The sequence below is a fragment of the Chiloscyllium punctatum genome, chromosome 9 (assembly GCF_047496795.1).
Source record: "Chiloscyllium punctatum isolate Juve2018m chromosome 9, sChiPun1.3, whole genome shotgun sequence".
NCBI lineage: Eukaryota > Metazoa > Chordata > Chondrichthyes > Orectolobiformes > Hemiscylliidae > Chiloscyllium > Chiloscyllium punctatum.
In genome coordinates this window covers 6,957,157-6,983,425 of record NC_092747.1, presented here as the reverse complement: position 1 = coordinate 6,983,425, position 26,269 = coordinate 6,957,157, and the positions used below count along the sequence as shown (strand labels likewise).

At 45.6% G+C, this 26,269-nt stretch overlaps 2 protein-coding genes across 2 annotated transcripts in view; one reads left to right on the top strand and one right to left on the bottom strand.

Annotated features, from left to right (window-relative positions):
• The window catches only part of LOC140481113 (P2Y purinoceptor 3), a 119,801-nt gene that overhangs the window by 78,874 nt on the left and 14,658 nt on the right, over positions 1-26,269 (bottom strand). The gene's annotated exons all lie outside the window — the stretch shown is intronic.
• On the top strand, positions 21,879-22,538 carry LOC140480979 (BTB/POZ domain-containing protein KCTD14-like). Its single transcript, XM_072576588.1, has one exon. The coding sequence runs from the start codon at positions 21,879-21,881 to the stop codon at positions 22,536-22,538; it is 660 nt and encodes a 219-aa protein (XP_072432689.1).

The window sequence follows — 26,269 nt, the reverse complement described above, 5'->3', positions numbered from 1 at the left end:
TTTAATACTCTAATAATTTCAAACGTTTCTTTTAAAACTTCCCTTAACCTTGTCTGCTGTAAGGAGACCAATAACAGCTTCTCCAGTCTCTCCACACTCCCCACTGTCCAGCGGCCCAATTATCATCTGTACAAAATGCTCCAACTCACTGACTGTAATTAATCTTCTCCCGACCCTCAACTCATTCTCAAGAAGAATGTTCCCAATGATCAGACGAGTCCAGAATCAAGGATATTTTTGAGCTGGAGAGGGTTCATAAGAGAGTTACCAGGACATTGCCAGGAATGGAGGGTTTGAGTTATAAGGAGAGACTGGATAGACTGGGACCTTTCTCACTGGAGGGTAGAAGGTTAAAGGGTGACCTTATAGAGTTTTATGAAATCATGAGAAACATGGATAAGGTGAAATAGCAAATGTTTTTTCCTTAAGGTGGGGGATTTCAAAACTTGGGGGCATATTTTTAAGGTCATAGAGTCATAAAGTCCTACAGCAGGAGACAGGCCTTTTGGCTCAAACTGGCCCATGCCAAACAAAATATCTATCCCTGCTAACCCCATTTCCTTGCACTTGGCCCATAACCTTCTAAGGTGAGAGGAGAAAGATTTCAAAGGGATAGGAGTACAAATTTTGTTTATGCAGAGAGTGGTTCATGTGTGGAATGAACTTCCAGAGGAAGTGGTGGACACAGGCACAATTATGATGTTTAAAAGACATTTGGATAGGTACATGAATAAGAAATGTTGGAGGGACCTAGGCCAAGTGCAGGCAGGTGGGACTAGTTTCGTTTGGGATTATGGTCAGCATGGACTGGTTGGGCCAAAGGGTCTGTTTCTGTGCTGTATGACTCTATGATTCTACGATTAGAGGTTACAGCCTAAGGATATTGGGAAGACCACTTAGGACAAAGGTGAGGAGAAATGTTTTCTCCCAGAGAGTGGGGAGCCTGGGGAATTCTCTGACACAGAATGCGATTGAGGCCTAAACATTAATTGTTTTCAAGGAGTTCGATATGGTTCTTAGAGATAAAGGGATCTAAGGGTACGGGGGAGAAAATGGGAACAGGGGACTGAGTTGGATGATCAGTCGTGATCGTATTGAATAACGGAGCAGATTTGAAGGGCCGAATGGCCTGCTCATACTCCTACTTTCTATGTTATCTCTGATTCTATGGGAACATGATGGGCACTTCCCCAGATGGTGGTCTATTACTTGGCTACACTGAGCTCAATGTGTTTCTCCCTTCAATGTAGTGGACATGCTCCACCTGCTGATTCAGTGTGGGACTGCAGCTTGAGTTTTTGTTCAGCATCAATTTTGCAGGTCATAGAGTCCTAGAGATGTACAGCACAGAATCAGACCCTTCAGTCCAACCCGTCTATGCCGCCCAGATATCCCAACCCAATCTAGTCCCACCTGCCAGCACCCAACCCATATCCCTCCAAACCCCTCCTATTCATATATCCATTCAAATGCCTCTTAAATGTTGCAATTGTACCAGCCTCCACCACATCCTCTGGCAGCTCATTCCATACACGTACCACCCTCTGTGTGAAAAAGTTGCCCCTTAGGTCTCTTTTACATCTTTCCCCTCTCACCCTGAACCTATGCCCTCTAGTTCTGGATTCCCCGACCCCAGGGAAAAGACTTTGCCCATTTATCCTATCCATGACCCTCATAATTTTATAGATGTTCATAAAGTCATCTCTCAGCCTCCGACACTCCAGGGAAAACAGCCCCAGCCTGTTCAACCTCTCCCTAGAGCTCAAATCCTCCAACCCTGGCAACATCCTTGTAAATCTTTTCTGAACCCTTTCAAGTTTCACAACATTTTTCCGACAGGAAGGAGACAAGAATTGCACACAATATTCCAACAGTGGCCTAACCAATGCCCTGTACAGCTGCAACATGACCTCCCAACTCCTGTACTCTAACTAAAAAAAGGAAAGCATACCAAACGCCTTCTTCACTATCCTATCTACCTGCGACTCCACTTTCAAGGAGCTATGAACCTGCAGTCCAAGGTCTCTTTGTTCAGCAATATTGCCTAGGACCTTACCATTCATCCAACAAAAAGAGGTTTACATTTATATAGTACCTTTCCTGACCTCAGGCACACTCAGATCGCATCACAGCAAATTAACCAATGATCGACACTGGTGCAATGCACTGTTTGCAATGTGAGGAAAGCAGCACCAATTCACTGCACCATTGACAATAGATATTAAACAGGTCTCTACTGTCATGCACTTGCAGCAGAGAAATGTGCTTGTATTTAAAGGGCTCTGCGACACAGTGATAGTGCCCCTACCTCTGAGCCAGGAAGCAAGGTCATATAGGTTCACAGCATGGAAACAGGCCATTCAGCCTATCTTGCCTATGCAGCCCAGTTTTCACAATTTAAACTAGTCTCATTTGCCTGCACTTGGTCCATATCCCTCCACACCTATTCCATCCATGGACCTGTCTATTAACACCCCTGCATTAACACCCCTGAACAGGTTGATGAGGAAAATATCTTGAAAAAGACATTGCACCTATAGCCATCTGTGCAGTTTACTGATCTCATGGCCTCTCCTTCAAAGGAGAGCAGATCCTCCCCTGTGTGCTGCCCCCTGCTTTTGCCCTCAACCAATCAGCACCGGAGAAGCGGAATGCCTATACAGGGCTGCAGCGCTGTTTGTGGGATCTTGCTGTGCCATCATTGCTGTCATGTTCCCCACACATGGAACAGTCTTTGAAAATATTTAATATTTCATAAAACACTTTGGATCAGCCTGCAGTGATGACATGCACTGGAGACAAGAAACGTGTCTCTACATAGAACATTGCAGCGCAGTACAGGTCCTTCTGCCCTCGATGTTGCGCCAACCTGTGAAACCAATCTGAAGCCCATTTTGTGAAGGATTTGTAGCTCAGATTGAGCTTCAGGATGTAGGTTTGCTTGCTGAGCTGCAAGGTTTCTTTTCAGAAGTTTCATCACCATACTAGGTAACATCGGTGAGTTTCCAGACAAGCATGGCATTCCAACTGGAACTCTATCAACAAACACATTGACCTGGATCCCATTTACCACTCCTGAGAAAAAGAACAGGAAATGACATCACCGACCTAAGGAAACCTAAACACACAAATAAAAAGTGAGCCATATCACGAGTGCTTCACCAGAGGCTCACTGATGATGTTACCTAGTTGGTGGCAAAACACCTGAAAACAAGTCTCCCAGCTCAGTGAACAAACTTATATCCAATCTGAATCCCATTTAACCTACACTATTCCATTCTCGTCCATATGTCTATCCAATGACTATTTAAAAACCCTTAAAGTTGGCGAGTCTACTGCTGTTGCTGGCAGGCTGTTCCACACTCTGACTACTTTCTTGAGTAAAGACACTACCTCTGGCATCTGTCCCATATCTATCACCCCTCAATTTAAAGCGAATGCCCCTCGTGCTAGCCATCATCAACAGAGGAAAAAGGCTCTCACTGCTCACCCTATCTAACCCTCTGATTATCTTATATGCCTCAATTAAGTCACCTCTCAACCTCCTTCCCTCTAATGAAAACAGCCTCAAGGCCCTTAGCCTTTCCTCTTAAGGCCTTCCGTCCACACCAGGCAACTTCCGAGTAGATCACCTCTGAACCCTTTCCAAAGCTTCCACATCCTTCTTACAATGCAGTGGCCAGAACTGCAATCCCATTTGTCCTGTTCATAAACAAAGTTTTGCACTGCACTTCAGTACACGCGTCAATAAATCAACCAACCAATCCACCAGCTTCCTTCATCTGGTAAGTAGCCCACTTTGATGGTGATCTACTTGATTCTTCTCCCGATGAGAAGCATTTTCTCTATGGGTGGGTCATAGCAGGCTAAATTGCCCTGAAGTGTCCAGTGATACCCAGGTAAGGTGCCTTAGCCATGGTAAATGCTGGGTTATGGTGGGATGCTCTACGGAGAGTCAGTCCAGGCCCAATGGGCCAACTGGCCACTTTCTGCACTGTAGGCATTCTATGATTCTGAGATGAGGTGTACTCAATTCATGCTGTACCTTGCTCCAATCATCCCTAAGGGAACATCAAGGACAAATTCCTTTAATTAGGAATTTATGCCCCATCGGCACTTACAATCATAGAGTCATAGAGATATATAGCACGGAAACAGACCCTTTGGCCCAACTTGTCCATGCTGACCAGGTGCCCTCACCTATTCTTGTCCCATTTGCCAGCACCCGGCCCATATCCCTCCAAACCCTTCCTATTCATATACCCATTCAAATGCCTTTTAAATGTTGCAATTGTACCAGCCTCCACCACTTCCTCTGGCAGCTCATTCCATACACGCACCACCCTCTGTGTGAAAACATTGACTGTTAGGTTTCTTTTATATCTTTCCCCTCTTATCCTAAAACTACACCCTCTAGTTCTGGAGTGCTCCACACCAGGGAAAAGACTTGGTCCATTTAATCTATCCATGCCCCTCATGATTTTATAAACCTAATAGCTTACCCCTCAGCCTCCGACGCTCCAGGGAAAACAGCTCCAGCCTGTTCAGCCTCTCCCTCTAGCTCAAACCCTCCAACCCTGGCAACATCCTTGTAAATCTTTCCTGATTAGATTTCCTATAGTGTGGAAACAGGTCCTTCAGCCCAACCAGTCCACACCGACCCTCCGAAGAGTAACCCACCCAGAACCATTTCCCTCTGACTAATGCATCTAACACTATGGGCAATTTAGTATGGCCAATTTACCTGACCTGTACATCTTTGGACTGTGGGAGGAAACCCACACAGACATGGGAAGAATGTACAAACTCTATGCTGACAGTCATCAGAGGCTGGAATCGAGCCAGGGTCCCTGGTGCTGTGAGGCAGCAGTGCTAACCATCGTGCCGCCCAACTTTTTCTGAACCTTCTCAAATTTCACAACGTTCTTCCGATAGGCCTATCGAGAATTCACACAAATTTGTGATATGCACGCAGACACACATATGTAGTACATAGAGGGGCCATTTGGTCCATCGTAACCATGCTGGCTCTTTAAGAGCCCACTAACCCACTAGACCACTTCCACCGACCTCCCGGCTCACTCTCTTAAATCCTTGTAAATGTCTCCCTCTCAGGTCATTATGCCAATCTGTTTTGGAAGTTATTTAGTTGTCTCACAAAGTCCTTCATGCCTTCTGGAGAATTTGTTTGCTCATTTGCTTAAATTGCAAAAGGCAAGAACTGGCAATGACACTCACAGGAAACAAGTTACATTTGGTTGTGCGGATGTCAGAGAGAGCAGGACTGAGTCTTGTCGTTTGTGGCTGCATACCTCCCTGGAAAGGCTAATCAACCCATCAGGGAACAGAGGACTCTGTTCCAATCCTTCCTGTTCCCACTGGAGTGACACCCCTTACCTTCGGTGAGGAAAGCAGACATGAGTTTGAGAAGTCGAAAACACCCCACCACCAGACACTCAAGTAACTTGTTGCAAAAGGTAAGTATTAAGGACACCAAGCATTGAGAGAGGTGGTGGTGTAGTGATAATGCACCTGATCTAGTAAAGTTAGGCCCCCAGAATAGTGTGCTAACTGACTGGAAGGCTTGTCTTATGAAGACAGGTTGAGGGAGCTAGGGTTTTTCTCATCGGAACAAAGAAAAATGAGAGGTGACTTGATAGAGGTGTATAAGATGATGAGAGGCATAGATAGAGTGAATAGTCAGAGACTTTTTCCCAGGGTGGAAATGGCTGTCACAAGGGGGCATAATTTTAAGGTGATTGGAGGAAGGTTTAGGGGAGATGTCAGAGGTAGGTTTTTTACATACAGAGTGGTGGGTGTGTGGAATGTACTGGCAGCAATGGGAGTAGAATCAGACACCTTAGGAACATTTAAGTGACTCTTAATAGGCACAAGGATGATAGCAAAATGAAGGGTATGTAGCTTAGTCTGATCTTAGAGTAGGATTAAAGGTTGGCACAACATCGAGGGTGGAACAGCCTGTACTGTGCTGTACTGTTCTATGTTCTATGATATATACATAATTCAACTGGGAAGTAGAATAGAATAGAAATTTATTGTCACATGTACATTTACATGAAAAGTACAGTGGAAAGGTTTATAAGCCACCCCGCCACAGCCCCTACATCAATGACAGAAGCAATACAGAGTCATACAGCGCAGAACATAGACCCTTCGGTCCAACTTGTCCAGACCAGATATCCCAACCCAATCTAGTCCCACCTACCAGCACCTGGCCCATAGCCCTCCAAACCCTTCCTATTCATATGCCCATCCAAATAGAACAAAAAAGAGTAAAACTAAGGCAAGGGGGTCACTTTACATGCAGTATTGGGAATGAGCCTGGCCCAGGGATCGAAGCTTCAGCGGGGGTGTGTTTCAGGAACAGTGACCGCAATTCTCTAAGCTTTACGTTACTTATGGATAATGACAAGGGTAATCCTCAGGAGGAAGGCTAATTCCTACAATATCAGGCAGGAAGTGGAGAACATAGACTGGAGCTGGCTGTTTGAGGGTAAATCCACATCCGGCACGTGGGAATTTTTTTAAAGGCCAGTTGTTTTGAGTTCAGCACCAGCATGTTCCTATAAAAATGACCCTAAAGTATTTTATAAATACATAAAGAGTAGGAGGGCAGCCAAGGAGAAAGTGGGTTTACTCAAGTGAGGTGAGATTTACACATGGAGCTGGATGAAGTGGGCAAGATCCTTAAAGAGTACTTTGCATCAATGTTCACAAAGGAAAAGGACGTGGTGAATGGTGAGTCTCAGGAGGGGATATGTTGATATTCTAGGGCGTGTCAATACAAAAAAGTGTTGGGTGTTTGAAAAAACATTAAGGTAAACAACTCCCCAGATGGGAATTATTCCAAAATGATGAGAGGCAGGTGAGGTCTTGTACATAATCTTCATATCCATCACAGTAGAGGTCAATAGACAACCGACAATAGGTGCAGGAGTAGGCCATTCTGCCCTTCGAGCCTGCACCACCATTCGATATGATCATGGCTGATCATCCTTAATCAGTATCCTGTTCCTGCCTTATCTCCATAACCCTTGATTCCACTATCCTTGAGCTCTATCCAACTCTTTCTTAAATGAATCCAGAGACTGGGCCTCCACTGCCCTCTGGGGCAGAGCATTCCACACAGCCACCACTCTCTGGGTGAAAAAGTTTCTCCTCATCTCTGTCCTAAATGGTCTACCCCATATTTTTAAGCTGTGTCCTCTGGTGCGGCACTCACCGATCATCAGAAACATGTTTCCTGCCTCCAGAGTAAGAAATCCTTTAGTAATCTTATACGTCTCAATCAGATCACCTCTCAGTCTTCTAAACTCAAGGGTATACAAGCCCAGTCACTCCAGTCTTTCAGTGTAAGGTAATCCCGCCATTCCAGGAATTGACCTCGTGAACCTACGCTGCACTCCCTCAATAGCCAGAATGTCTTTCCTCAAATTTGGAGACCAGAACTGCACACAGTACTCCAGGTGTGGTCTCACCAGGGCCTGTACAGCTGCAGAAGAACCTCTTTGCTTCTATACTCAATCCTTCTTGTTATGAAGGCCAGCATGCTATTAGCCTTCTTCACTACCTGCTGTACCTGCATGTTTACCTTCATTGACTGATGTACAAGAACACCCAGATCTTTGTACTGCCCCTTTACCTAAATTGATTCCATTTAGGGAGTAATCTGCCTTCCTGTTCTTGCCACCAAAGTGGATAACCACACATTTATCTACATTAAACTACATCTGCCATGCATCTGATCACTCACCTAACCTGTCCAGGTCACCCTGTCATCTCCTAACATCCTCCTCACATTTCACCCTGCCACCCAGATTAGTGTCATCAGCAAATTTGCTAACGTTATTACTAATACCATCTTCTATATCATTAATATACATTGTAAAAAGCTGCGGTCCCAGCACTGATCCCTGCGGTACCCCACTGGTCACTGCCTGCCATTCCGAAATGGAGCCATTTATCACTACCCTTTGTTTCCTGTCAGCCAACCAAATTTCAATCCAAGTCAGTACTTTCCCCCCAATACCATGTGCCCTAAGTTTGCTCACTAACCTCCTATGAGGGACTTTATCAAAAGCTTTCTGAAAGTCCAAGTATACTATATCTACTGGATCTCCCTCGTCCATCTTCAGAGTTACATCCTCAAAGAAATTCCAGAAGATTAGTCAAGCATGATTTCCCCTGGAGAAATAGCTAACTTTGTTCCTTTGTTTAAGTAGGACAACAGGGATAATCAAAGAAATTACAAACTGATGAACCTTACAACAGTGGTAGGGAAATTATTGGAGAAGATCTTTAGGGATAGGATTTACTTACATTTGGAAAAGTATGGACTTATTAGTGATAGGCAGTATGGCTTTATGTGGGGAGGGTCATGTCTCACAAACTTTGAGGTTTTTGAGGAAGTGTCAAAGATGATTGATGAGGGCAGGGCAGTAGATGTTGTCCACATGGACTTTAGCAAGGCCTTTGACAAGGTCCCTCGTGGCAGATTGATACAGAAGGTGAAGTCACAGGGGATTCACAGATGGATACAGAACTGACTTCATCATAGAAGGCAGAGAGTAGCAGTGGAAGGGTGTTTTTCTGACCAGAGATCTGTGACCAGTGGTGCTCTACAGGGTTTAGTGCTGGGATCCCTGTTGTATACATACACCAATTTGGAGGAGAATTTAAGTGGCCTGATTAGAGTCAGAGTCCTACAGCATGGACACAGGCCCTACAGCTCAAACTTGACTAGGCTGACCAAAATGTCCATACTCTCTAACCCCATTTCCCTGCATTTGGCCCATATCCTTCTAATCCTTTCCTATCCACATATTCGTCCAAATGCCTTTTAAATGGTGTTAATGTCCCCTCCTCAACCATTTCCACAGGCAACTCATTCCATATGCGTACCACCCTCTATGTAAAAAAGGTTGTCCCTCAGGTTCCCTTTTATTCTTTCCCCTCTAACCTTAAACTGATGCCCTCTAGTCCTCGATTCCCCAACTCCGGGAAAAAGAGAGTGCATTCACCCTTTCCGTGCCCCTCATGATGTAAGTTCCCCCCCTCAGTCTCCTACACCCTTCTAAAAAAAAGTCCCAGCTCGTCCAACCTCTCCCTATAACTCAGACTATTGAGTCCTGCTGAGCTTTTCCAGCAATTTCTGTTTTTGTAGTTTCTCTTAGCTGTTCAGGTTGAGAGAGCAACTACTCAGTGTTGAGCCGACGTCAGAAGAATTTCAGCAAATGTCAGAAAGGCAGACCAAGAGATGGGTTAATATCTCACTTCTACAGTGACACCTCCAACAATACAGCATTGGGCTCTTGTGGCACAGCGGTAGTGTTCTGGCCTCTGACCCAGAAGACCTAGTTTCACATCCCACCCACTCCAGAGGTGTGTAATAACCTCTCTGAACAGGTTGACTGAAAAACTAAAACAGCAATTGCTGAAGAAACTCAGCAGCATCCGTGAGGAGAAAGCAGAACTTGACTTCTTCAAGGTGGGCATACCGCGTAGCGATTTGGCAGCGAGTAAATCACTAAAATAAAACGAAGAACTGCAGGACGCCGGAAATCCAAAACAAGCAAAACCAGAAAGTGCTGGAAGAACTCAACAAGGCCTTTCATCACTCTGAGGCAGGGTCACTGACCCTGAAATGTTAACTGATTTCACTCCACAGATGTTGCTGGACCTGTTGAGTTTTTCCAGCAAATCTTTCTTTTATTCGACGAGAACAATAATTTCCCTCCTTGCTGGGCCGTCATTCTGGGACTGTGGATGACCACATCCTGTATCATTACCATTACCTCAGTATGTATCTCTGTCCCCTCCAGCTTTGTCCTGGCTCAATTTGGAGTGGAGCTGCAATGTGTCAAGGCAATTTTCTCCCATTATCTCTGAAGCTTTCCGCTCAGATTTGCATTTGCATTTCATATTATTTTCATTCCACTAGAATATCCTGTTGTTACTGCTAATAGAGCACTTTGCAACACTGTTTACCAAGAATGGCTGGGAAACAACTGGCAGCTAGACCCAGGTAAAACCATAGAGTCATACAGCAGGGAAACAGGCCCTTCGGCCCAAACCATCCACGCTGACTAGGTTTCCCAGACTGAAGTAGGCCCGATTAGAATCATACAGCAGGGAAACAGACCCTTTGGTTCAACTCGTCCATGCTGATTAGATATCATAAATTAATCTAGCCCCATTTACCTGCAATTGGCCCATATCGTTTTCAACCTTTCCTACCCACATACCTGTCCCAATGTCTTTTAAATCTTATAATTGTACCAGCCTCCATCACTTCCTCTGGCAGCTCGTTCTATACATTCATCACTTTCTGCATAAATCCCTTTTCAATCTTTCCCCTTTCACCCTAAACCTATGCCCTCTCGTTATGGACTCCCCTACCCTGGGGAAAAGACCGTGGCTGTTTATCTTATCTATGCCCCTCATGATTTTATAAATGTCTGTAGAGTTACCTTTCAGCCTCCAACACACTAGGGAACAAAGCCCCAATCTATTCAACTTCTGCTTATAACTCAAACCTGGTTAGAGATTTTAAAAAACTGCTGATGCTGGATTCCAGAATAGACAGGCAGGAGGCTGGAAGAACACAGCAAGCCAGGCAGTATCAGGAGGTGGGTCCTGAAGAAGGGTTACACCCGAAACGTCAACTTATCCACCTTCTGTCTCTCCCTGGCCTGCTGTGTTCTTCCAGTCTCCTGTCTATTTTATAACTTAAACCTTCCAGTCTCGGGAAATCATTTTTGAATCCTTTCCAGTTTAATAACATCTTTCCTACAGCCAGGTAACAGAAAGAGGCTGCAGTTTATGCACAAACCACAGAAGTGCCCCAAACCATTTTAAAGCGATATTATTCTGTAAAACTAATTGCACAGCCACAAAGGGAAAGACCACCAAAAGAAAAAAGCGCAGTGGCTTCAGCGGTTAGCACTTGCTGCCTCATAGCATTAGGGATCTGGGCTCAATTCCACCCTCAGAGTTTGCACGTTCTCCCCGTGTCTGCGCGAGTTTCCTCCGGGTGCTCCGGTTTCCTCCCACAGTCCAAAGATGTGCAGGTCAGGGTGGATTGGCCATGGGAAATGCAGAGCAATAGTGGAGGGGTGGTGGGTCTGGGTGGGATGGTCTATAAAGTCATGAGGGACATGGATAGGGTAAATAGACAGGATCTTTTCCCTGAGGTGGGGGAGTCCAAAACTAGAAAGTGAGAAGCCTTTAGAGATGAGATAATGAGAGTCCAGAGACAGTATGTTCCTGTTAGGGTGAAGGAAAAGGCTGATAGGTGTAGGGAATGCTGGATGACTAGAGAAATTGAGGGTTTGGTTAAGAAAAAGAAGGAATCTTATGTCAGGTATGGACAGGATAGATCGAGTTAATCCTTAGAAGAGTATAAAGGCAGTAGGAGTATACTTAAGAAAGAAATCAGGAGGGCAAAAAGGGGACATGAGATAGCTTTGGCAAATAAGGTTGAGAGGAATTCAAAGGGTTTTTACAAATACAGTAAAGACAAAAGGGTAACTAGGGAGAGAATCGGGCTCCTCAAAGATCAACAAGGCGGCCTTTGTATGGAGCTGCAGGAGATGGGGGAAGATACTAAATGAGTAGTTTGCATCTGTACTTAACTGTGGAAAAGGACATAGAAGATATAGAATGTAGGGAAGTAGATGGTGACATCTTGAAAAATGTCCATATTACAGAGGTGGTGGTGCTGGATGTCTTGAAATGGATAAAAGTGGATAAATCCCCAGGACCTGATCAGGTGTACCTTAGAACTCCATGGGAACATAGTCCGCTGATTTCTCAGCAACAGACCCAAATAAGCAGACAAAACACGTCCAGAAACCCGAGCCACTCTCCCTTACGTCAAAGACATCTCTGAAATGACTGCCAGACTACTCAGACCCCTTGGCATCATGGTAGCCCACAAACCACCAACACACTAAAACAGCAGCTAATGAACTTGAAGAACCCTATACAGACAACAAGCAAAACAACGTCATTTACAAAATACCTTGCAAGAACTGTAACAAACACTACATTGGACAAACAGGCAGAAAACTAGCCACAAAATGACATGACCCTCTCTCACTAGTATCGTTACATACAGATAAAGAAGGACACCACTTCGACTGAGACAACAAATCCATCTTAGGACAAGCCAAACAGAGACACATACGAGAATTCCTAGAAATATGGCATTCCAACCTGAACTCTGTAAACAAACACATCAAGTTAGACCCCTAAGAAAAAGAACAGGAAATGACATCACCACAGGAAATGATGTCACCAACCCAAAAAACCCAAACATAGAAATAGAAAGCAGGAATCATGTACACTGCTTCGCCTGAGGCCCACTGAAGATGTTACCTAGTAGGGTGAAGCAGCATCTGGAAATAAACCTCCCAGCTCAGAGAGCAAACCTACATCCAGAACTCCATGGAAAGTTCGGAAGGTGTTTGCTGGTACCCTTGCTGAGATATTTGTATCATTGATAGTCACAGGTGAGGTGCCAGAAGACTGGAGATTGATTAATGTGATGCTACTATTTAAGAAGGGTGGTAAGGACAAGCCACAGAACTATAAACAGTGAGCCTGACATTGGTGGTGGGTAAGTTGTTGGAGGGAAGCCTGAGGGACATGATTTACATGTAGTTGAAAAGGCATGGACTGATTAGGAAGAGTCAGCATGGCTTTGTGTGTGGGAAATCATGTTTCACGAACTTTATCAAGATTTCTAAAGTAGTGGTCAGAAGGAGAATTGATAAGGGCAGAGCAGTGGACGTGATCCATATGGACTTCAGAAAGGTGTTTGACAAGGGTCCCGTTGGGAGACTGGTTTGCAAGGTTAGATCGCATGGAGAACTAGCAATTTGGATACAGAACTGGTTCAAAGGTAGAAGACAGAGGGTGGTGGTGGAGGGTTGTTTTTCAGACTGGAGGCCTGTGACCAGTGGAGTGCCACAAGGATCAGTGCTGGGTCTACTACGTTTCGTCATTTATATAAATGATCTGGATATGAGAATAAGAGGTACAGTTACTAAGTTTACAGATGACACCAAAATTGGAGGTGTAGTGGACAATAAAGAAGGTTACCTCAGATTACAACAGGATCTTGATCAGATGGGCCAATGGGCTGAGGAGTGGCAGATGGAGTTTAATTCAGATAAATGCGAGGTGCTCAATTTTGGGAAAGCAAATCTTAGCAGGACTTATACACTTAATGAGAAGGTCCTCGGGAGTGTTGCTGAACAAAGAGACCTTGGAGTGTAGGTTCATAGCTCCTTGAAGGAAGAGTTGCAGGGAGATAGGATAGTGAAGAAGGTGTTTGGTATGCTTTCCTTTATCGGTCAGATTATTGAGTACAGGTGTTGGGAGGTCATGTTGCGACTGTACAGGGCATTGGTTAGGCCACTGTTGGAATATTGCGTGCAATTCTGGTCTCCTTCCTGTCAGAAAGATGTTGTGAACTTGAAAGGGTTCAGAAAAGATTTACAAGGACGTTGCCAGAGTTGGCGGATTTGAGCTATAGGGAGAGGTTGAACAGGCTGGGGCTGTTTTCTCTGGAGAGTCGGAGGCTGAGAGGTGACCGTATATGGGTTTATAAAATTATGAGGGGCATGGATAGGGTAAATAGACAAAGTCTTTTCCCTGGGGTGGGGGGAGTCCAGAACTAGGACGCATAGGTTTAGAGTGAGAGGGGAAATATATTAAAGTGACCTAAGGGGCAACTTTTTCACACAGAGCGTGGTGCATGTATGGAATGAGCTGCCAGAGGAAGTGATGGAAGATGGTATTATTACAACATTTAAAAGGTATTTGGTTGGGTACATGAATAGGAAGGGTTTAGAGGAATATGGGCCAGGTGGTGGCAGGTGGGACTAGATTAGATTAGGATATCTGGTCAACATGGACGTGTTGGACTGAAAATCTGTTTCCATGCTGTACACTCAATAACTATGATTAGAGTCCAAAACTAGGTTTAAAATGAGAGGGGAAAGATTTAAAAGTGACCTGAGGGGTAACTTTTCACACAGTGGGTGGTATGTGTATGGAACAAGCTACCAGAGGAATTGGTGGAGCCTGGTACAATTACAACATTTAAAAGGTATTTGCATGGGTATATGAATAGGAAGGGTTTAGAGGAATATGGGCCAAGTGCTGGCAATTGGGACTCGATTAGTTTAGGATATCTGGTCAGCATGGACAAGTTGGGCTGAAAGATCTGTTTCCGTTCTGGATATCTCTGTGATTCTATGAATTATTTTCTCGTTTGACATCTAACCTTGTTCCCTCTTTACCCGCTGGTAACTACCCCAACCCCTGTGTTTCCCAAAATGATGACAGATCAGTCACGATCTCACAATGAGGAACAAACTTGAGAGGTTGAACAGCCTCTTCTGAATCACAGTCATATAGCATAGAAACATGCCCTTCGGCCCTCCATGTCTGTGCCTACCTAACTGTACTAATCCCACCTTTTTGCCCTTGGTCCATAGCCCATTACATCATGGCATTTTAACATAGAACATTACAGCACAGTACAGGCTCTTCGGCCCTCGATGTTGCGCTGCCCTGTCGTACTAATCTGAGGCCCATCCCACCTACACTATTCCATGTACGTCCATATGCCTGTCCAATGACGACTTAAATGTACTTAAACTTGGCGAATCTACTACCGTTGCAGGCAAAGCATTCCATTCCCTTACTACTCTCTGAATAAAGAAACTACTTCTGACATCTGTCTTAAACCTATCTCCCCTCACTTTAAAGTTGTGTCCCCTCGTGTCTGCCGTCCCCATACTTGGAAAAAGGCTCTCCCTGTCCATCCTATCTAACCCTCTGATTATCTTGTATGTCTCTATTAAGTCACCTCTCAACCTCCTTCTCTCTAACGAGAACAGCCTCAAGGCCCTCACAGCCTTTCCTCGTATGACATTCCTTCCATACAAGGCAACATTCTAGTAAATCTCCTCTGCACCCTTTCCAAAGCTTCCACATCCTTCTTATAATGCGGTGACCAGAACTATACATAATACTCCAAGCGTGGACATACCAGAGCTTTGTACAGCTGCAGCATAACCTCCTGGTTCCAGAACTCAATCCCTCTATTAATAAAGGCCAAAACACTGTATGCCTTCTTAACAACCTTGTCAATCTGGGTGGCAACTTTCAGGGATCTGTGTACATGGACACAGAGATCTCTCTGCTCATCTGCACTCCCAAGAACCTTACCATTAGCCCAGTACTTTGCATTCCGATTACTCCGTCCAAAGTGTATCACTTCACGCTTGTCCACATTAAACTCCATTTGCCACCTCTCAGCCCAGCTCTGCATCCTATCTACGTTTCTCTGCAACCTACTACATCCTTTGTCACTATCCACAACTCCATCGACCTTAGTGCCGTCTGCAAATTTACTAACCCACCCATCTAAGCCCTCATCCAGGTCATTTATAAAAATGACGAACGGCAGTGGACCCAACACTGACCTTTGCGGTACACCGCTAGTAACTGGACACCAGGATGAACATGTTCCATCAACTACAACCCACTGTTTTCTTTCAGCAAGCCAATTACTGATCCAAACTGCTATGTCTCCCACCAATCCCATTCCTCCGCATTTTGTATAATAGCCTACTGCGGGGAACCTTATCGAACGCCTTGCTGAAATCCATATACACCACATCAACCGGTTTACTCTCACCTACCTGTTTGGTCACTTTGTCAAAAAACTCAATAAGATTCATTAGGCACGACCTACCCTTCACAAAACCGTGCTGACTGTCCCTGATCAGATTATTCTTTTCTAGATGGTTATAAATCCTATCTCTTATAACTATTTCCAACACTTTACCAACAACTGAAGTGAGACTCACTGGTCTGTAATTACCAGGGTTGAACAAGGGAACCACATTTGCTATCCTCCAGTCCTCAGGCACTATTCCTGTAGACAATGATGATTTGAAGATCAATGCCAAAGGCTCGGCAATCTCTTCCCTTGCTTTCCAGAGGATCCTAGGGTAGATCCCATCTGGCCCAGGGGACTTGCCTATTTTCACACTCTGCAGTATTTCTAGTACCTCTTCCTTATGAACCTCAAGTGCTTACTCAGATGCTTCTTAAATGTCGCAAGTGTACCAGTCTTGACCACCCCCTCAGGCAGCATGTTCCATGCTTCCACCACCCTCCAGGTGAAAACGTTTTCCCTCCAATCTCCTCCAAACCACATGTTTCTCAGCTTAAACACATGCCCTCTGGTCTTAGACACATCTGCCCACAGGGTGTCCACAAGAATGTCATGATCTACTGTCTGTGCCTCTCAATCAGATTCCCCCCCTCCCTAACAAAGGGGTGCCATTCAAGGGTGGCTCAGTGGTGAGCACTGCTGTCTCACACGTCAGGGACCCACGTTCGAGTCCAGCCTCGGGCAACTGTCCGAGTGAAGTTAGTACATTCTCTCCGTGCCTGTGGGGTTCCCCTCTGGGGATGCTCTTGTTTCCAGCCACAGTCCAAAACTGTGCAGGTTAGGGTGGATTGGCCATGCTAAATTGCCCATGGTGTGCAGGCTATGGAGGGGGGTTAGCCATGGGAAATGCAGGGTTAGGGGGGGATTGGGGTAGGGTGGGGTGGGTGAGTCTAGGTGAGATATTCTTTCGAGGATCAGTGTGGACTTGATGGGCTGAATGGCCTGCTTCCACACTGTGGAGGTTCTATGATTACTGATATTAGCTGCCTACGCCAGGCTTTCTTTCATACACCACTACTCCAGGCTGCCTTGGTCGGATTTGAGCTTGAATTCAAGTTTAGAATGTAGAACATTACAGCACAGTACAGGCCCTTCAGCCTTCAATATTGCACCGACCTGTGAAACCAATCTAAAGCTCATTTAACCTACACTCTCCAATTATTTTTTTTTAGATTACTTACAGTGTGGAAACAGGCCCTTCGGCCCAACAAGTCCACACCGCCCCCCCAAAGCGTAACCCACCCATACCCCTATATCTACCCCTTACCTAACACTACGGGAAATTTAGTATGGCCAATTCACCTGACCTGCACATCTTTGGACTGTGGGAGGAAACCGGAGCACCCGGAGGAAACCCACGCAGACACGGGGAGAACGTGCAAACTCCACACAGTCAGTCGCCTGAGGCGGGAATTGAACCCGGGTCTCCGGCGCTGTGAGGCAGCAGTGCTAACCACTGTGCCACCATTTATCCAATGACCATTCAAATGCCTTTAAAGTTGGCGAGTCTGTTACTGTTGCAGGCAGGGTGTTCCACGTCCCTACTACTCTCTGAGAAAAGAACCAACCTCTGACATCTGTCCTATATCTATCATCCCTCAATTTAAAGCTATGTCCCCTCATGCTAGCCATCACCATCTGAGGGAAAAGGCTCTCTCACTGTCCACCTTTTCCATAGAACTCGAACATTACCGCGCAGTACAGGCCCTTCAGCCATCGATGTTGCGCCGACCTGTGGAATCAATCTGAAGCCCATCTAACCTCACTATTCCATTTTCATCCATATGTTTATCCAATGACCATTTAAATGTCCTTAAAATTGGTTAGTCTACGATTGTTACAGGCAGGGCTTTCCACACCCCTACCACTGAGTAAAGAAACTACCTCTAACATCTGTCCTATAACTATAACCCCTCAATTTAAAGCTATGTCCCCTTATGCTAGCCATCACCATCTCAGCAAAAAGACTCTCACTGTCCACCCTACCTAATCCTCTGATTATCTTGCGTGTCTCAATTATCTTGCGTGTGGGCGGCACGGTGGCACAGTGGTTAGCACTGCTGCCTCACAGCGCCAGAGACCCGGGTTCAATTCCTGCCTCAGGCGACTGACTGTGTGGAGTTTGCACATTCTCCCCGTGTCTGCGTGGGTTTCCTCCGGGTGCTCCGGTTTCCTCCCACTGTCCAAAGATGTGCAGGTCAGGTGAATTGGCCATGCTAAATTGCCCGTAGTATTAGGCAAGGGGTAGATGTAGGGGTATGGGTGGGTTGCGCTTCGGCGGGTCGGTGTGGACTTGTTGGGCCGAAGGGCCTGTTTCCACACTGTAAGTAATCTAATCCATTTTAATCTAATCCATCAAGTCACCTCTCAAACTTCTTCTCTGTAATGAAAACAACCTCAAGTCCCTCAGCCTTTCCTCGTAAGACCTGCCGTCCATACCAGGCAACAGCCTAGTAAATCTCCTCTGGCACCTTTCCACAGCTTCCACATATGTTTATAATGCACTGACCAGAACTGCCGCAATACTCCAAGTGCGGCGGCAACCAGAGTTTTGTACAGCTGTAACATGACCTCATAGCTCCAAAACTCAATCCCTCTACTGATAAGAAGGCATATGGTGCACTGGCTTTTAACAACCCGACCAACCCGGGTGGCAATTTTCAGGGATCTATGAACATTGACACCGATATCTCTCTCAAGATTAGAGTGGTGCTGGAAAAGCACAGCAGGTCAGACAGCATCCGAGGAGCTGGAAAATTGACATTTTGGACAGGACCCCTTCATCAGGAAGACTCATTTCTGATGAACGGCGCCTGCCCAAAACATCGATTTCCCTGCTCCTCGGATGCTGCCTGACCTGCTATGCTTCTCCAGCACCACTCTAATCTTAACTTTGTGCTCCAGCATCTGTAGTCCTCATTTTCACCTATCAAGATCCCTCTGTTCACCTGCACTACCAAGAATCTTACCATTAGCCCAGTACTCTGTATTCCTGTTGTTCTTTCCAAAGTGAATGATTTCACACTTTTCCGCATTAAAGTCCATTTGCCACCTCTCAGCCCAGCTCTACAGCTTATCTATGGCCCTCTGTAACCTGCAACATCCTTCAGCATTATCCACAACTCCACCAAATTTAGTGTAATCTGCAAATATACTAACCCATTCTTCTATGCCCTCATCTAGGTCATATACAAAACTGATAAACAGCAGTGCCCCCAAAACAGTACACCACTACTAATTGAATTCCACTATGAACATCTCACATCAACCATCTTACAGCTAGCCAATTTCTGATCTAAATCACTAAATCACCCTCAATCCCATGCCTCCGTATTATCTGCAATAGCCTAATGTGGGGAACAATATCAAACGCTTTACTGAATTCCATATACATCACATCAACTGCTTTACCCTCATCCACCTGCTTGGTCACCTTCTCAAAGAACTCAATAAGGTTTGTGAGGCACAACGTACTCTTCACAAAACTGTGTTGACTATCCCTAATTAAATTCTTCCTTTCCAGATTATTATAAATCCTATTTTTTATAATCCTTTCTAAAACTTTGCCCACAACAGAAGTAAGGCTCACTAATCTATAATTACTCCCCTTCTTGAGCAAGGACACAACATTTGCTATCCTCCATTCTTCTGGCACTATTCCTGCAGACATTAATGACATAAAGATCAAAGCCAAAGGCTCTGTAATCTCCTCCTTGGCTTCCCAGAGAATCCTAGGATAAATCCTATCTGGCCCAGGGGACTTTGCTATTCCTCCTTTTAACCTCAATCACATCTAGTCAAATAGCCTGTATCTCAGTATTCTCCTTGAGAACATGGTCTGTATTCACACAGGAAAAATACAAAAAATATTCATTTAGTGCCTCTTGTCAGACTTTACGCACAACCTCCCACTACCATCCTTGACTGGCCCTAATCTGACTCTAGTCATTCTTTTATTCCTGACATACCTATAGAAAGCTTGAGGGTTTTCCTTGATCCTATCTGCCAACGACTTCTCATGTCCCCTCCTGGCTCTGCTTAGATCTCTCTTTAGGTCCTGTTTGGCTAACTTGTATCTCCTAAGTGCCCCAACTGACTATTCATGTCTCATCTTTACATAAACCTCCTCCTTCCTCTCGACAAGAGATTCAGCTTCTTTGATAAAGCACAATTCCCTCATTCAACCACTTCCTCCCTGCCCGACAGGTACATACTTTTCAAAGACCCATAGTTGCTGTTCCTTGAACAAGCTCCACATTTCAATTGTACCCATCCCCTGCAGTTTCCTTCGCCATTCTATGCATCCTAAATCTTGCCTAATCGCATCATAATTGCTTTCTCCCAGCAATAACACTTGTCCTGCAGTATATACCTATTCCTTTCCAAGGCTGGAGTAAATATCACTGAATTATGGTCACCATCACCAAAGTGCTCACCTACATCTAAATCGAACATCTGGCCAGGTTCACACCCCAGTACCAAATCCAATGTGGCCTCGCCTCTTGTTGGCCTGTCTACATACTGTGTCAGGAAACCCTCTTGCGCAGATTGGACAATAACTGACACATCTAAAGTACTCGAACTATAGTATTTCCAGTCAATATTTGGAAAGTTAAAATGCCCCATAACAACTACTCTGCTGCTTTCACTCCGACCAAAAATCATCTTTGCAATCCTTCCCTTGCATCTCTGGAAATATTTGGATGCCTGTAGAAAGCTCCCAACAGGGTGACCTCTCCTTTCCTGTTTCTAATCTCAGCCCATACTACCTCAGTAGACGACCCTCATCAAACGTCTTTCTGCCACCGTAATATTGTCCTTGACTAACATTGCCATACCTCCCTCTCTTTTACAACATTCCCTGGTCTTACTGAAACATCTAAACCCTAGAACCTGCAACAACCATTCCCTTTCCTTCTCTATCCATGTCTCCGAAATGGCCACAACATCAAAGTCCCAGGTACCAACCCATGCTGCAAGTTCATCCACTTTATTCTGGATGCTCCTGGTGTTGAGGTAGACACACTTCAAACCACCTTCCTGTCTGCTGGTACACTCCTGCAACCTTGAAACCTTACTCATGATCTCACTACTCAACCTTCTTTATTCTGGAGATACAATTCAGGTTCCCATCCCCTTGCTGAATTAGTTTAAATTCCCCGGAAGAACATTAGTAGATTTCCACCCCTCAGGATATTGGTTCCCCTCAGGTTCAGGTGTAGACCATCCCATTTGTAGAGGTCCCACCTACCCCAGAATGAGCCCCAATTATCCAGGTATCTGAAACCCTCCCTTCTGCACCATCCCTGTAGCCACGTGTTCAACTGCTCTCTCTCCCTATTCCTCTCCTCGCTAGCACGTGGCATGGGTAACAAACCAGAGATAACAACTCTATTTGTTCGAGCTCTAAGCTTCCACCCTGGCTACCTGAATTTCTGCCTTACATCCCCATCCCTTTTCCCAACTATGTTGTTGGTGCCTATGTGGACCACAACTTGGGGTTGTTCTCCCTCCCCTCTTAAGGATCCCGAAAACATGAGTGGAGACATCACAGGCACTTGCACCTGAGGGGTAACACACCAACCGCGAGTGTCTCTCATTCCTACAGGATCTCCTATCTGTCCCCCTAACTACTGAGTCCCCAGTGACTAATGCTCTCCTCCTCTCCCCCCTGCTCTTCTGAGCAACAAGGACAGACTCTGTGCCAGACACATGTAACAGCAGACACCCATCTTAAAATACCTGCAAGAGAGAGAAAAAAAAGAGTCCCAGAAGCCTTTGCACTCTGGTAAGATCTTAAACAAAGAATTTAGCTTCCTGACAGACCCCAGTTTCTGCCTCTCGCCACTCCTGCTGCAGAAATGAAGGCCACTGCTCCCAAGAGATAAGTTTTTAAATGAAGTTTTACCAGTCTTGTAACATAACCACAACACTAGTCAGAGGGAAATGGGTCTGGGTGGGTTACTCGGAGTGTCGGTGTGAACTTGCTGGGCCGAAGGGAATCTAATCAAATCTAAACTACCATGCCCACTGAGAATTCATGTTTAATGATGAAATTCTCTTCTCTTCCCTCCCCTCCCTGTAACAGGCTTCAGGAGTTATGATTCTTAATGTTGGGGGTGAGATCTACACCACAACAGCGAGTACCCTGAAGAAATATCCTAGGTCCACACTGGCTGAACTATGCAGCAATCCTGGCAAAGCAACCATTGACCGCAAAGGCAGAATCTTCATCGACAGAGAAGGAACCTTCTTCAAATACATCTTGGCATTCCTTCGGAGTGGACAGCTACCAACCCGGTTCACCCAGCAAATTTACCAGGAGGCCCTGTTCTATAACATTGAGCCTCTGGTGGAGCTGCTCAAGGATTCGCCGGAACTGTACGGGGAGCTGGTCGGAAGGCAGCAGTTTTTGAGCGAGGTGCCAAATTACATGGAGAACATCGAGGTGCTCATTCACCTGGCCAGGGCGGAAAGCGTGGGCTCTCGCCGATCCTGGGTGATGGTCTGTGTGGTCAAAGACAAAGAGGATGAGGCAAAGGTCCTGGAAACCATCAGGGATCTGGGCCCTGACAAGGACACTCTGGTGAAATTTGGCCCCTGGAAACCTTCGCCAACGGCCTCCGATTTACTGGACTGCATCAAACTGGACATCGAGAAAAGAGGCTACAATGTTTCTTTCCAACCCTACAAAGCAGTGAGGGGACTGCTCTCTTCCTCTTGCAACTTGCTCTTTGAGTTTGTTTTCACTTGGTGGTAAAGGTGTTACCACAGTATTTACAGCCCAAATAAGCCAAATGGCCTGTGAGATTGTTCATATTACAGGCCAGCCTCCATCTACATATTCCCCTCTTCCTTCCCACCTTGTCTTTATTCAGATTTCCCCTTTGGTTCATCTGTGTTAATTACCTCAGCTACTCCTCAGGGCAGTGAATTCCATAGTCAAACCATTCCTTGCAAAAACACATTCTCCTGGATTCCCAGCTGAGTTTACAGTTACATAGTGCTGAGAAGGCCTTTCAGTCCATAGGTCAGCACTGACTCAATCTACACTAATCCCACACCAGGCTCATCGTCTTGAATCTTCTGACCTTTTAAGTGCCCAACCACATTTTCTTTTAAAAAGGTTGTGAGGTTTCCCATCTCTATTACCTTCCCAGGTAGGATATTCCAGATTACAAACATCATCTGGATAGAATATCTCTTCCTCAAATCCTCCTGCCTCTCACCTCATTGTGCCCCTTCACAACTGATCCTTTTATTAAGGGGAACACCTGCTTCCTACCCATATCCCAATGATCTTGTCCTTGTGGACCCAAGTTATTATGGAGAACAAGTAATCATTTGTTAGACCTCAGCTGCAGTATTGTGTACAGCTCTGGGCACCTCTTTATAGGAAAGATGTGAATGCATTGGAGAAAGCACAGAAGTGATTTACAAAAATAGCTCCAGAAACCTCAATATGAGGAGAGTTTGAAGATGGTGGGACTATTCTGCTCAGAGGGGAAAAGGCTGAGAGGGGATTTGATAGAGGTTTTCAAAATCATGAACAAGTTGGATAGAGTAGATCAAGAGAAGCTGTTCCCACTTATAAAGAGAAAAAGAACAAGATGTAAAGTGATATGCCAATGAAGTAAGGGCAATGTGGGAAAGAAAAAAAATCAGCAGCAAGAGGTTAGAGTATGGAATGCACTGCCTGGAAATGTAGAGGCAGGTTCAATTGAGGCATTCATGAGGGTCAGTGGATGATAATGTGGATCGAAATGGTGTTCATGGCTATGGGGAAAAGGCAAGAGACTGGCAATGGATAATAGAATCGACATAAGCACAATGGGCAAAATGGCCTTTTTCCTGCATTGTTGCAATTCAGTGAATCTGTGGATTGTTATTAAAATCTATATGGTTCACTAATACTCTTGAAGGAAGGACATTTTTAGCCTATCTGGTTTACACATGACTCCAGACCCACAGCAAAGTGCTAGACCCTGAACTGTCCTCCAAGCCGTTCAGTTCAAGGGCAACTCGGGATGGACAACAAATGCTGTCCTTGCCAGTGTCACCCACATCTGTGAAATAATATGAAGGATATTATCAAAGGGAGGCGATGGCCTAGTAGCATTATCATTGGACTGTTAGTCTAGAGACCTAGGTATCATTCTGAGGATCTGGGTTTGACTCTTGCCACAGCAAACGGTAGAATTTGAACTCAAAAATCTGGAATTACAAATCTACTGATGACCATGAATCTGTTGTTGATGTCAGGAAAAACCCATCTGGGTCACTAATGCCCTTTAGGGAAGGAAACTGCCAACCTCACCTGGTCCAGCCTACATGTGACTCCAGACCCACAGCAATGTGGTTGACTCTTAACTGTCAATGGACAGTTAGGGATGGGCAATAAATGTTGGTCTAGCCAGTGACACCCTCATGAATGATTTTTTTTTAAAATGCTACTCAATTGCCCTAATCGACAGGGTTGCTGCAAAGTGGAATTAGGTTGGGCATTTCATTATTTTGGCTAGCATAGAAATGATGGGAAGAGTGGCCCCTTTCCATGCCACAGACTTACCTGACTGATGGCTTTATGCCTTTCTTGGCCTCACATTTCAGCTTCACAGTTCCAATCATTTGTTTTCAAGTAATATCCAAGGTCACTGAAAATCACTATGACCTCTGATGTCATAAAATGGAAAGGATAGGGGTGCAATCCAGTCATTGAGTCATTCATCCCATTGCTCTGAAGAATCATTCAATTCCTCGTGTCTTTAACTGTAATGCAAGTGATTTGCATTTAAATTCCACTTCCCCATCACCTTTTAGCTTCATATGCCTTTGAAATCCCAGCAACGTTAGATTCAACTGTCCTGTCATTCACAGGGATGAACAGACAATTCCAAATTTCTCCCCCCACCCCCCACCCTCAACCTACATGAAATCAATGATTACCCTTCAAGAGAAACATGTCTAATTGGTGGCCGAAACACTTCAGGTGACTCTGCAGTGGGGGATAGCACAACATACGTCAATCTTCCTTTCAGTGACAGCTAACATTCAGTCACAAAAGCCCTGACCAACAATGTCATGAGGCTGGATTAGTGGTGCTGGAAGAGCACAGCAGTTCAGGCAGCATCCAACGAGCAGCGAAATCAACGTTTCGGGCAAAAGCCCTTCATCAGGAATAAAGGCAGTGAGCCTGAAGCATGGAGAGATAAGCTAGAGGAGGGTGGGGGTGGGGAGAGAGTAGCATAGAGTACAATGGGTGAGTGGGGGAGGAGATGAAGGTGATAGGTCAAGGAGGAGAGGGTGGAGTGGATAGGTGGAAAAGAAGATAGGCAGGTCGGACAAGTCAAGGAGACAGTAACTGAGCTGGAAGTTTGAAACTAGGATGAGGTGGGGGAAGGGGAAATGAGGAAGCTGTTGAAGTCCACATTGATGCCCTGGGGTTGAAGTGTTCCGAGGCGGAAGATGAGGCGTTCTTCCTCCAGGCGTCAGGTGGTGAGGGAGTGGCGGTGAAGGAGACCCAGGATCTCCATGTCCTCGGCAGAGTGGGAGGGGGAGTTGAAATGTTGGGCCACGGGGCGGTTTGGTTGATTGGTGCGGGTGTCTCGGAGATGTTCCCTAAAGCGCTCTGCTAGGAGGCACCCAGTCTCCCCAATGTAGAGGAGACCACATCGGGAGCAACGGATACAATAAATGATATTAGTGGATGTGCAGGTGAAACTTTGATGGATGTGGAAGGCTCCTTTAGGGCCTTGGATAGAGGTGAGGGAAGAGGTGTGGGCACAGGTTTTACAGTTCCTGCGGTGGCAGGGGAAAGTGCCAGAATGGGAGGGTGGGTCGTAGGGGGGTGTGGACCTGACCAGGTAGTCACGGAGGGAACGGTCTTTGCGGAAGGCGGAAAGGGGTGGGGAGGGAAATATATCCCTGGTGGTGGGGTCTTTTTGGAGGTGGCGGAAATGTCGGTGGATGATTTGGTTGATGCGAAGATTTGTAGGGTGGAAGGTGAGCACCAGGGGCGTTCTGTCCTTGTTACGGTTGGAGGGGTGGGGTCTGAGGGCGGAGGTGCGGGATGTGGACGAGATGCATTGGAGGGCACCTTTAACCACGTGGGAAGGGAAATTGCGGTCTCTAAAGAAGGAGGCCATCTGGTGTGTCCTATGGTGGAACTGGTCCTCCTGGGAGCAGATACGGCGGAGGCGGAGAAATTGGGAATACGGGATGGCATTTTTGCAAGAGATAGGGTGGGAAGAGGTGTAATCTAGGTAGCTATGGGAGTCAGTGGGTTTGTAAAAAATGTCAGTGTCAAGTCGGTCGTCACTAATGGAGATGGAGAGGTCCAGGAAGGGGAGCGAGGTGTCAGAGATGGTCCAGGTAAATTTAAGGTCAGGGTGGAATGTGTTGGTGAAGTTGATGAATTGCTCAACCTCCTCGCGGGAGCACGAGGTGGCGCCAATGCAGTCATCAATGTAGCGGAGGAAGAGGTGGTGAGTG